Here is a 13569-nt window from a genome sequence, read left to right on the forward strand (position 1 = left end):
GGTGGACACTGGACACAGACGCCAACCCCCCCCAAAAACAAAAAAAATCCTAACTGTACCTCCAAGAGCTTAATGTGACGCGTCTTGTCATCTCTAGACTGAGAGGTGCTTTCGGCCTCCTTCTCCAGATCGTGGATCTTTTGCGTCAGGGTCTTCTCCGTGAGGACGGCGTCGTCTCGCTCCTGTTTGCACTGCCGCAGCTCCTCGTCGCGGCGGGACAGCTAACAAGGATGACGAGACAAGATCGCACCGATAAATAGATGCACACATACATAAGTCACCACGGTGTATACACAGCACAGGAAGCATTGCATTGAACCATCGAATGCACTCTTTGAAATACGTAAGAACTGGTTGGGTTCACGCTCAGCCAGTGGCGTGCACAGACATTTTGAGGGGCAGGTGCTCAAGTAAATTATACTTTTTTTTGTTTACTTGGTCTGCTCTTTTTTCCCTCTACACCTATACCTCTTTGTCAAAAATAGCCGATCTACAAGCCCACAACGCCTCGCAGCGCGAGACGTTGTGGGCTTGTAGATCTGCTATTTTTGGCTAAAGTTCTCCTCATAAAAGGGATGCTAGGTTTCGAGTGGTTATGGTAAAAAGAAAAATCATATCACATAAAGAATTGGCGGACCCCCTGTAGTAACTCTGAGGACCCCCTAGGGGTCCCGGACCCCCTGTTGAAGACCCCTGCTGTAAACTGAAAAAAAAAAACTTTTTTTTTCTTTTTTTCAAAAGGGCACTTCTGGTCAAGAGGGCAAAGGGCAGGTGCTCTAGCGCCACCTAGAGTCTATCTGTGCACGTCCCTGCGCTCAGCCAGCCATGAAGTCTGATCGTCTCTGTCGGGGGGGAAACGGAAATGTCCAAAACTGTTACTTTTCAGGATTAAAAATCAAAAGCATCAAAAGTAGCAGGTCTACAAGCTCGAAACGCGCCGTTTCGCGCCGTGTTTCGAGCTTGTAGACCTGCTACTTTTGATGCTTTTGTGCGAGGCTGTAGTATGATCAAGCGCGGCGTTAATTCACGAAAACAAAAAGTGAAAATATGGAGAATATGAGAGGTTTCTGGCCGACAGCAACGTTATGTTTCCATTTCACCCGCCGCGACCATGAGTACACACACACACACACACACACACACACAGTCTGCTGCTTGAAAAATGCTTATGGGCCTCCTCAATGACTAATACGGCTTTGCACAAGCGTGTGTTGCCGTGTTCCCCCCCCCCCCCCCCCTATCCTCATTCACGAGTGGTGCCCTCCACAGCTGGAAAATTGCCCCCTCTTCTTAACGTGGAGACAATGAACATTCATCATCTGGACTCGCTTTCTCGCTCCCAAAACAAATATTTGGCAATTACACTACAATTATTCCACACAGCACAATATAAATACTCAAAGTAGAGCCGTTTTTTCAAAACCTCGCCCCAACGAGTTAAAGAGCAACGAACGCTGGGAAAAAAAATAGGTCTGGGAAGAACAGGCCCGCTGATCGAGTGCTGAAAGACCCCCCCCCCCCACCCACTCACCCACCGACCCGCTGTGATAGATTGCGGAGGAAAACACAAGTACTCTTATTTCTACCCGCGTGTCATTTCAACACGCGACCACAAGGTGCCCTCGTGGCTGCTGTGAGCCTATTAAAAATGAACGTGATGTTAAATGTTTTCAATGTCAGTTGCTCATTATTTATTCTATGCGGTGGTGTAAAGTAACTAAGTACATTTACTCAAGTACTGTACTTTTTTTTCTTTTTTTTTACTTTACTTGAGGTATTTCCAATTTTTCAATACTTCTACTTCTACTCCACTACATCTCAGAGGCAAATATGGTACTTTTACGCCACTACAATTATTTGAAAACTTTAGTTACTAGTTACTTTGCAGATATAAATTATGACATTATAAAACATACATTAACCACTTTAGCCCTATTTTATACATACTAGGCTATTTGAAAATAGCCGATCTACAAGCTCACAACGAGTTTGAGCTTGTAGATCTGCTATTTTCAAACATTTTAGTACTTTTACTTTTGGTACTTTAAGTATATTTTGAAGCCAATACTTTTGTACTTTTACTCAAGTAACATTTTGAACACAGGCCTTTTACTTGTAACAGAGTATTTTTATATTGTGGTATTGCTACTTTTACTTAAGTAAAATAGTACTTTTTCCACCACTGATTCTATGTGCCTTGTGAAAATTGGCAATGACTTCTTTTTTTCTCCCAGTACACAGAAAAGACCTCAGAGTTAGTTACGCTGAGAGCATTCAAGTACGGGTTCATTTGGTAACATTTGTATACTCTCAAGAGTCAGTTTATTAGGGTTTTTACTGTGTAAATTTGCACTTTTAGCGAAAGTCTGCCAAATCTAAAAAGAAGGGAAAAAAAGGGTGTGGACCGACAGGGAGATTGGGAGCAGCTGGAGAGGTGACCTCACCACCAGATCTATTTTGGCGGGATGGGGTCGGTTCATTAAAAAGGATCTGGGGAGAGGAGATCGTAGGAGGACGTAGGAGGTCAGATGGGCCCGGCCCGGGCTTTCACAACAATGACACAACTTCCTCTACTTCCTGTACCAACAGCTGGACAAAGAGACATCGCCAATGGATGTTGGACGGAACGGCGAGAACAATGAATTATACCTGGACATTCTGTTTTCTCGAGGAGACAAAATTAACAACGACCCCGTTTCCAAAAAGCCTCCTACATGCAAAAAACACCCTCTTGATATGGGGACGGCATTTATCAAACCCACCCAAAACGACACTCTCCGTGATTAAAACAAATGTGTCCTGAAATACCTGCAGCCCAGAAAACATTACCAAAAATAAAGGAGTTTGGAACCTTCAAAAGCACCGCCAAGAGGAATGGTTAGGGAAGGCAGACAACAGGTTCGTACACTACTTAGGATTAGTAGTTTTCAAACTTTTTCATGCCAAGGACCCCCACATTGATATGTATTTTGGCCACGGACCCCCAACTGAAAATGTTTTGGTGCCAGGGACCCCCAGTCAAAAATATTCCAAAAATAGCAGATGTACAAGCTCACAGCGTGGCACGAAGGGACGCGCTGTGAGCTTGTATATCTGATATTTTTTGAATAGCCAATATATAAAATATGGCTAAAGGGGTTAAAATTATTGTATTATATTTGCATTAACAAATTTAGCTGGGGACCCCCTCAAGGAATCCTGGGGGTCCCCGGACCCCACTTTGCAAACCACTGACTTAGATTATCTGGAAACCGAGAGACCGAAACCGAAAGACTTGTGAGTGAGTAGCTGCTCAAATGTCAGTCGATGATTAAAAGAATGTTACAAACTAAGAAAACAATGATACACAGAGGTCGTAGTAGTAGACCTCACACTGAAAACTTAGCTCTCAAATCACACCTCAACGGACGCTGTCCAAAATGCAAGGAACCACTCTTTATCCTGACTCATAGAGTACACAGCCACCTCTCTCAACAAAAAAAATAATAGCACCACCCCAAATGACCTTCCTTTATGCAATAGGCTCTATGCACAGAAGCCATATTGGACAGAAATTGGGCCCCTTCCTTACTTCCTTCACAGGTGTTACCAATGATACTAATGAAGGCTCCGTTCCATTTAGTGTAGCACAGTGGTTCTCAAACCTTTTTGATTTCAAGGACCCCCATAACTCTGAGAGTGTACAAATGGAACCAAATGGACCCGGGAGGGTCCATTTGGTTCCATTTGTACACTCTCAGAGTTACACACCCTCAAGGTACCATGAGGGTCCCTGGACCACACTTTGAGACCCACTAGTGTTCCCAGTGAGCCAACATGCAATGTTTGACCAGAATGGAACAGAGCCTTCATTAGTATTATTGGTAACACCTGTGAAGGAAGAAAGGGGCCCAATTCATTCCCAATATGGCTGCTGTGCATAGAGCCTATTATAAGTGTAGGATGTGTGTATAAAAGTGTATACAAATATATAGAAATATGAATATGATTAAATACACCGGCCCTTACCTCATTTATCTGTTCGTGCCTAAAATAGCACTGATTTCATTTTTTCCATACTAAGGTTTAACATCAGCTGTTTGTTAATGCACAGTATAGTAGAAATGAAGAAGATGCATCTGATCTTATATATCATATCATGTGATTGATTTATATGTAAAAAATACTTCACCTTTTTCCTACATGAACCCATTCACATTGTGGTTCTCAGGACTAAATGAAACATTAACCACCAAGTCTAAACTTAGCACGTTGTTATGACAGTGATCTTGCTAAAACAAAAAGGGGGGGAGGAACCTTCATAAAAGACCTGGTTGTGTTGTGACATTTAGTTTGAGCCATTCAATGTGGGAACACATGTCTGTCTTTTAGGTTTCTTTGGCTATTAAAAAATAGCAGATCTACAAGCTCATAGTGCGGCACTCGGTGCCGCACTATGAGCTTGTAGATCTGCTATTTTTGAAAAATCGTGAAAATGTGAGCAAATCTTTGAATATATATTTAAAGCGAACATTTGTAAAAAAAAAAAAATGTTCGAGGGACACCCCCAGAAGCAAAGATGCGAGTAACAAATGTACATATTTAAAGATTTGCACACATTTTCACGATACTGATTGCAGATCTACAAGCTCATGAGCTTGTAGATCTGCTATTTTTGAATAGCCAAAGAAATCTAAAGTGAACCGCTATGGGGTTACCGGATTGAATAGGTTAAACAAAGTTAACACTTTTACTGGATACTCCTTGTTCTGGTTTACTGGCACCACAGCCTGGAATGTTCCACAAAGGATTCTAACACTAGATAATTCTACATGACTAACTTTTCCAAGGACCATTTTTTTTACAAGATATCTGAAGATAAAAGTTGCTTGCTGCTGACCCAGAAAGAACTTTTTTTAAAAAGCACCCTCTGTAGTTTAGAGTCTTGATTTTGCTTTGTCTTTGGTTTTTGCACAACGTTACCACGGTACACCCAGCTTATCTTGTGGACATTCTATTCCCAATTGTAACCATGTGTACCCTACTCTCTGCTCTGCTTTCTTATCTTATTCCTTGTTATTAACAACTTCTGCCCTATCAAAGAATAGAACGTTGCTGTCGAGCTGAAACCTGCTATCTCCTTGTTCTAACTTTGTGTTTTTTTCGTAATTCAACGGCCTACTTGATCATACTACAGCGTCGCACGAAAGTATCAAAAGTAGCAGATTCACAAGTGACGCGTTTTGAGCTTGTAGATCTGCTACTTTTGTCGTTTTTGATTTTGAATCCTGAAAGGTGACAGCTTTGGACACAGTGGTGGGAAAAGTACTCAAATATATGCTTGTAGATCTGCTATTTTCAAATAGCCTATGTATAAAATAGGACTGAAGTGGTAAATGTATGTTTCACTATCATAATTTATATCTGAAAAGTAACTAGTAACTGAAGTTTTCAAATAATTGTAGTGGAGTAAAAGTACAATATTTGCCTCTGAGTTGTAGTGGAGTAGAAGTAAAAGTATTAGACATTGGAAATACTCCAGTAAAGTACAAATACCTCAAACTCGTACTTAAGTACAGTACTTAAGTAAATGTACTTAGTTACTTTCCACCACTGTTCGGACATGAGGTTTCCACCCGACAGAGACGATGAACTGGTCTTTGAGAATTTGCTAGTGATTGCCCTACATAGTTCAATCTAATTAAAAAAGGTCAAACAAACCCCACCCTTTTGTACCTAATTATTCACACCGAAATTGTACAAAAACATTCCCAACATTCCTTAAGGTTAAACCGCTAAATTGCAAACAAACAGGAGTGGCCAGGAGATTAGTGGCATTATTTATGGTATCAGTTATAATATCGTGGGAGAGCCGGGCCAAAGTTCTGCAAAGGATTATCGAGTGATTCGTCACAATTTACTTTTCCTTTCCCAGCATCTATAGTGTAAACAAAACTCAATCAAATGTTTCATAGGGGCAAAAGGGAGGATTATTATTACTCTCTCATAATTCTGCCCCAACGGCTCCATGTTCTCAACACCTTCATTGCATTAGCACTGGAACCGCTCTGACTTTGTGTTGTTGTTGCATCTTGTAACCGCAACACACCAACGTTCATGTAATTAATACTGATGAGGAGCAGGCTAGTTAGAATCTGGTAAAGAGGGGGGGGGATCAAACATTCCTAAGCCATGACATCATGCTCTGAACCGAGGACGGTGGTGGTGGTGGGCTATAGGGGGCTGTCAAACCACATTACTTCAGGACAAAGACTCATCATCCATTGTTCTGGGTGGGAGACTTTGGCTTGGCGTGAGTCTACTGACAAGCACATGGTCCAGCTCCCCCCCATGACCCAAAGACAAACCCTTACACTTCTCTCTGATGAATTTTGGGGGTTGTTAAATTAGCAACTTTCAACCTGGTGTCCCTATTTTGGGCATGTCATAAGCATTATCAAAACGTAATGGGGAAATGTGCAGATCAGCCATTTTCACTGTGCACCATAGTGAAGTTTGAAATAGGGCTATTCTATATACTGTTTTACAGTGGATCATAAAAATATGGTGTGGTTCCTTCAAATCGATTAATCATTGAATGCACCGGGAACGCATCTGTGACATTTTATGATTTCTTTGGCTGAAAAAATCATGAAACTTTGAATATATATATTTTAAAGCGAACATTTGTAACTCAAATCTTTGCTTCTGGGGGTTCTACAAAAGTCTTCTAAATCCTAACAGTTTATTTATTTATTTTTTTAACGTATGTTGCTATATATATATATATATATACTGTATATATATATATATATCGCTATATATATAGTGGTGCTCAAATTTTTTCATGTCAAGGACCACCCAAAAATGTAAACGTATTTGGCCGCGGACCCCTATCTCAAAATATTTTGTTCCAGTGACGCCCCCAGAAGCAAAGATTTGAGGTACAAACGTTCGCTTTAAAAAAAGTGCAAAGACACACATTTTCGCGATTTTTCCAAAAAATAGCAGATCTACAAGCTCGTAGCGCGGCACTCGGTGCCGCGCTACGAGCTTGTAGATCTGCTATTTTTGAATAGCCCAAAGGAATCAAAAAAAATGACACAGATGCGTTCCCGGTCTCAAAGGGTTCATATATAATTAAATGACAGTGACGTCCTCTCTAACCTCCTCTTGTAAAGTCTGGGCGGTCAGGCACATCTTGTCCAGGTCCGCTCCTCGGTCCTTCAGCTGCTTGTGGAGGTCGGCCAGCTCCCGCCGGTTCTTCTCCCTGTAGATGTCTATCTGCTCCTGCAGCTCCTGAGTGGACGACTGGGAGGCCTCCACGATCTCATTCATCTGCACACACACACACACACACACACAATTTACAATTCAGCAGACGCTCCTAATCCAGAGTGACTTACAGTAGGTAATATACATCAAATGCACGGAAAGAGTCGTCTAGGATCATAGCTAAACCAAGAACCTATCATCAGTCTAAACAGTATAATATACAAATGTATCATTTGTACATTGAAACTATACAAACTATAGGATGGTTAACAAATGAACCTGGAATCTGTCTAATAACAAATTACATTTTAACCTTTGCATAAGCCTGCCAGGTCGCTAAGGCTAGGTCAAGTGCTACGGGCTAAGGTGAAGTCTGAAGTGTTATAAGAATATTCAGCAAAAATAAAAGAACATTTGTCAAGAAAATCCAATAACAGTCGGCGGAAAAAAATACTTTTGGCTGCTCACAACGCTCACCCCCTAGCATCACTATTTTTGGGCATAAATAGGTGAACGTTCAGCAAAAACCGAAGAACATTCGGTGGAAATGGCAGATCTACAAGCTCACGACGTACTACGATGCGTTGCGAGCAAGTAAGTGCGTACGTACAAAGCCCATAGGTCAGGAGCTTATCTCCGGTTTCTGTGTAGCCCCTGGATATGACATTTAAATTATATCGCAGGGAGTGATGCATCATAATTTAAGGATTCTTCACAGAAGTCAAGCAGGCTAATATCTAAAAAGAAACATGCAAGACATGCTAACACAACACAGGCTATGAGCAATATGTTCCCCTGCTTGCCAGCACGGGCGCTGAAGAACATTGTAAAGCCAAAGCATTTGTGCCATAAATTAATATTTCATTTGAGTGCCGTCCATGTTTTAATTTTGCATCTCATCTACTTCAGGGAATTCGGCTACCAGATAAGAACTACAGCAATGGTGGCTCAAAGTGAGGTGGGAGAGGTTGGGGGGAGGGGTAAATTAGTTAATATAGCATCACAATCATTTTAGCCACTTAATTCATATACGTTGGCTATTCAAAAATAGCAGATCTACAAGCTCGTGCCGCACTGCGAGTTTGTACGTCTGCTATTTTTTTTAAAGTTTTAGAAAAATGTCGAAAACGTTTGGAGAACGTTGAACAATTTTGATAATTCTTCAATTTTGATAATAGCTTCATTTGAGCTAAAAGGCATTATTTTACACTTTGGCTATTCAAAAATAGCAGATCTACAAGCTTGTAGCGCGGCACTCTGTGCCGCGCTACAAGCTTGTAGATCTGCTATTTTTGAAATGAAAATATGTGCAAATCTTTGAATATGTATATTTTTAAAGCGAACATTTGTAACTGAAATCTTTGCTTCTGGGGGTCCCTGGCACAAAACATTTTCAGATGGGGGGGGTCCTCGGGCCAAATGCATTTCTGTCAGTTTGGGTGTCCTTTGAGAAAAGTTTGAGAACCACTGAACAACAAGAGCACGTCGATTCTTCCACCATTTCAGTACAGTACGTTTCATTCATTACAACAATCCGCTCCGGTGTCCTCTCACCTCCCTCTGCAGTTTGTCCACCGTGCGGTCCAGCAGCCGCCTTTCATCCTCGATTTCGTTTTTCGTGTTTTTGAACTGCTCCTTCTGAATGCGTTCCTCCTTCAGCCGCTCCTCCAGCTCCTTGTGTTCGCTGTTCATTTTGGCCTGGTTCCTCTGTAGGGGGGGGGGTCAACCGAATGAAAGACATCAGGGGTAACCCATCAAAAACGCACTGAGCTTTTCATTTTTCAACCTTCTTAACCCATTAAAGCCGGGAACGCATCTGTGTGTAACCACTTTAACCATTATTTTATACTTTGGGCTATTTTCCTTTTTTAAATCATAAAAATGTGTGCAAATCTTTGAATGTATATATACTTTTGAAGTGAACATTTTTAACTCAAATCTTTGCTTCTGGGGGGGTCCCTGGAACAACATTTTGGGGGGTCCTTGACATGAAAAAAGTTTGAGAACCACTGATATTATAGCAACATAATAAAAAATAGATTCATTTGTAGAATCCCCAGAAGAAACGATTGGAGTTTAAAATGTTAGCTTTAAAAATATATATACATATTCAAAGATTTGCACACATTTTTCAAAAATAGCAGATCTACAAGCTCATGAGTGCCGCGCTGTGAGCTTGCATATCTGCTATTTTTGAATAGCCCAAAGAAATAAAAAAAATGACACACAGATGCGTTCCCGGTCTGAATGGGTTAAGGTTCTTTGAGGTTTTGCTTTTCAGCTGCGACCCGAGCCACTAAAAGTATTAAGCCAAGACATTTCAATCACTACTACAATACAAAACCACTGATGGATATCTCTGTGTCCTGACTGGCTGAGAGGGCATGCCACACAACATACAGTATTATTATATTTGTTTTGTACATATCTATCAGAAGTCTAGAACAAAGAGCTTATTTCTATTGTGGTGCTTTGGGAACATTTTGAACCTGGTGTCCCTCATGTGGGCAGGCCATTATAGGTTAAGTTATTTTCTTTCTTTCCAATAACAGCAAAAAATAGCCGATCTACAACCTCACAATGCATCGCGGCACATTTTGAGCGTATAGATCGGCTAGTGTTTGTATTTTTTTAGATTTTTGTGTATGCTAATGACTTACTGTACTACGTGCTGTTTACATTTCTGACTAATAAAGTATTCAAAGATCACACAACAAAGTATATGCGGGCTGTCCACCTCACCTGTACATCCTCTAACCGCGTGGTCAACGCACGGTTGGCGCGTGACATCTCTTCTTCCTGTTCCTTGATTTCTGCCAACGACTCTTCCAGTTGCCTCTTATCTCTCTGCGCGTGCACATCAGATGAAACAAGATGCATCACATTACTACGATGTGTGTAAAGAAAAAATGTATCAGGACGCATTAACACTTAAAGATGGAGTGCCATGATATTCTTCAACCCTAAAACCTGATCATAAGGTATTATTATTATGTAAGGATTTTTTTCAACAAAAAAAAAGTGTACAGAAATTGTTTAAAAACATTTTTTTATGTGGACACGCCTCCAGTTCATTAAGTATGCCTGGTTCTCACCTTAGCGCCTCCTCCACCACCTTAGCACCACCACCTGTCCTAGTCCCTCCTCCTCCTCATGCCCACACCTGACGTGTTATGATAATGAGGGGGAGGGTATGTTTTTTGGGGGCTCTGTGATGTCACTAAAGGGCTGTTTCTCTATTGGCACGTTTGACCCTCAAGATTTCAGCCTCCAGGAAGAAACTCCAAATAATCAGAGAAGACATAAAACAACATAAAACCACCACCGGGGGGCTTAATGAAGTTCTATCAATCTCATAGACACATGAAAAACAGAAAAAGTGCAAAAACATGGCACCACCTCTTTAAGGGCGATATTTTGTTGCTAAAGTAAGTGTTTAAATAGCTCTAGATGCTGAAAGTAATCATTGTTATTATTAGAGCGTTTGCTTGATAAAATTGGTATATATTTACTTTCTGTTTGCTGAAGAGCTGAGAGATACGGGGAGACCCCTGTTACTGAACAACCATTCTATCAGCAATGATTACGATCTGAATATAGAGCTTTAACCTAAAGTACACCCCTTTATACAGTGATTGACTGACAGTCCCTTTTACATATCGTCTCTGTCGGGTGGAAACCTTATACTGTACGTCCAAAACGGTTACTTTTCAGGATTCAAATTCAGAAGCATCAAAAGTAGCAGATCTGCAAGCTCGAAACGCGTCGCTCTGCGCCGCGTTTCGAGCTTGCAGATCAGCTACTTTTGAAGCTTTTGAGTGACGCCGTAGTATGATCAAGTAGGGCGTTAATTTACAGGAGAAAAAAAACTCCACAAAAAGAAGTTAAAACATGGAGATAAGAGGTCTCTGCTCGACGGCGTCATCTTCCAAGCCTCACCTCCAGTCGGCCCACTTTGTCCCCCAGTCGGCTCTCCTGCAGCTTGGCCTCGTCGACGATTCGGTTCAGCTTGGCCACCTCGTTGTCCAGCTCCTGCGTCCGCCTGCGCAGTCGGTCGGCCTCCTGGGCCAGACGTCCCTTTTGACCCTCGGCTGCACCCTTGGCCGCCTCCACCTCCGCCTTCTCTCGGATCACCGCCGCGCCGCTCTGTGGAGGAGAGAGACCCAGACGAGACGATGACAAGGGGCTTCGATACAAAAACAAGAAAAGGGAGAGAGCCCCGTGACACTAGACTAGAAAGTGGAACAAATGCGGAGCGTGATGGAAAAAAAATCGTAGACTTGTTTTTATCCCGTTAAGACCTGGAGAAGCATCTGTGTCATTTTTTAGATTTGAGCTAAAAAAAAGCATTATTTTACACATTGGCTATTCAAAAATAGCAGATATACAAGCTCATAGCGCGGCACCGAGTGCCGCGCTATGAGCTCGTAGATCTGCTATTTTTGAGAAATCATGAAAATGTGTGCAAATCTTTGAATATATATATTCTTTTAAAGCAAAAAATGTTAACTCAAATCTTTGCTTCTGGGGGGTCCCTGGAACAAAATATTTTGAGAGGGTCCGCAGCCCAAATATATATACATTTTGGGGTCCTTGACATGAAAAACTTTGAGAACCACTGACATAGTAAGGATAAAGATAATTCCTTTTAACTAGGGTTGTCCGATATTGGCTTTTTTACCGATAACCGATATACCGATATTGTCCAACTCTTAATTACCGATACCGATATCAACCGATACCGATATATGCGGGGATTATTGTGATTAGGGTAAGCTCAAATTTCATATCACACACACCATATACAGTAAGAACTCCTGTAACTTATTTATAAAGCAAAAAAAAAAAAATTGTTTCCAATGAGAACCTGTGAGCAATTAGGGGTTAAGAGTCTTGCTCAGGGACAAATTTCATTTCATCAACACATATGCTGACCTGGCCTGGAAACGAACCTGGGGCAACCAGGGCCTCTGGCTCCCTAGGCGGGTTCACTAACCATTCAGCTATGGCCGCCCCTAAACATAATTCTTTTCAAAAAACAGTTAGGATTTAGAAGACATTTTGTAGAATCGGCTTCAGGTCTCAATGGGTTATTCGCCCCCGTTGTGACACGAAGACATTTTTTGTAGTGCTCATCACTTTCTCGAGACCTCTATTGTTGGGGCCGTTGGAGAAAGAACACAGCGACCTCCTCCCGTTATTCACTGACACATCATCGTGACAAACACAGAGCAAAAAAAAAACGCAGGACAATAACGTCTAAGTCCTCGATTTAGCTTTTTACTGAATAGCCTCTCCTGAACTAGGCTGGGAGCAACACAAAAGGCCACAAAGTCACCGGCAATAGACTGAAGAGGTAGAGATGATTGCTCCCCCCCCAACCAATCTACCTGGACCGCAGTCAACCGGTTAGATGGATTATTTCTAGATGGCTGCTGGTCAGTTGCCCCCCCCCCCCCCCCCCAACGCGAAGACATTCCCTCAACAGCCCCAATGGTGGTGCCTTCATTTAGCCCATTAAGGCCTGAGGTTCCGATTCTACAAATATCTTCTAGATCCTAACAGTTTTCTGAAAAACGTATGTTGATAAATATCAGTGGTTCATGTCAAGGACCCCCACAATTATATGTTTTTGACCCTCCCTGGAACAAAATATTTTGAAGCAAAGATTTGCAAAGATTTGAGTTACAAATGTTTGCTTTAAATATGTATATATTCAAAGATTTTCACAACCTTTCATGATTTTTCAAAAATAGCAGATCTAAAAGCTCAAGTGCCGCGCTAACAGCTTGTATATCTGCTATTTTTGAATAGCCAAAGTGTAAAATAATGGTTTGAGTGGTTACACAGATGCGTTCCCGGATCAGAAGGGTTAGGGGCCTTGTCCACAAAAGACGTGTTTTGTCCCGAGCGCAGTATGTTTTGAATTGTCTTTCAATGGGAGCGCTGCGTATTGTCGCCATGCCGAAAACGGCATCAGCGTGACGATGCGTCACCGAGCATCCATTCTGCGCTGCGCCGTTTACGCCTGCCGTTTTTTCTTTTTTTAACCTGGGTGCCCAAAGTTGAAATAGTTCAACTCTGGGCGTTTTTGGAAGTGTTTTTCTTTTTTAGGACAGTTATAAGTCTGGATTTGCGGTGCTGAAGCAGGGACAGTGTGTGAAACACTCTCTGTATTTTGCACTCCTCTCTCTCATGGCCCAGATTTATGAATAGGGAGTTTTCTTTGGGCTAAGCATGTCACTTGTTTGGAGTGTTGCGCAACTTTAGGGTGAAAAAGAAAGATTATTCAAGGCAGACAGGAAGAAGAAGAAA

At 41.7% G+C, this 13569-nt stretch overlaps 1 protein-coding gene across 1 annotated transcript in view; it reads right to left on the reverse strand.

The window, feature by feature from the left end:
* Positions 1 to 13569, reverse strand: part of cgnl1 (cingulin-like 1) — an 84923-nt gene that overhangs the window by 14147 nt on the left and 57207 nt on the right. Inside the window, exons 9-13 of the mRNA XM_084064974.1 lie at positions 11194 to 11400; positions 9997 to 10101; positions 8809 to 8961; positions 7147 to 7317; positions 60 to 221 (exon numbers count right to left, since the gene is read on the reverse strand). Of these exons, the coding sequence (XP_083921100.1) occupies positions 60 to 221; positions 7147 to 7317; positions 8809 to 8961; positions 9997 to 10101; positions 11194 to 11400 (798 nt within the window). The remainder of the gene's footprint in view (positions 1 to 59; positions 222 to 7146; positions 7318 to 8808; positions 8962 to 9996; positions 10102 to 11193; positions 11401 to 13569) is intronic.

This window comes from Gymnoscopelus microlampas (genome assembly GCF_963454915.1).
Source record: "Gymnoscopelus microlampas genome assembly, chromosome: 1".
Lineage (NCBI taxonomy): Eukaryota > Metazoa > Chordata > Actinopteri > Myctophiformes > Myctophidae > Gymnoscopelus > Gymnoscopelus microlampas.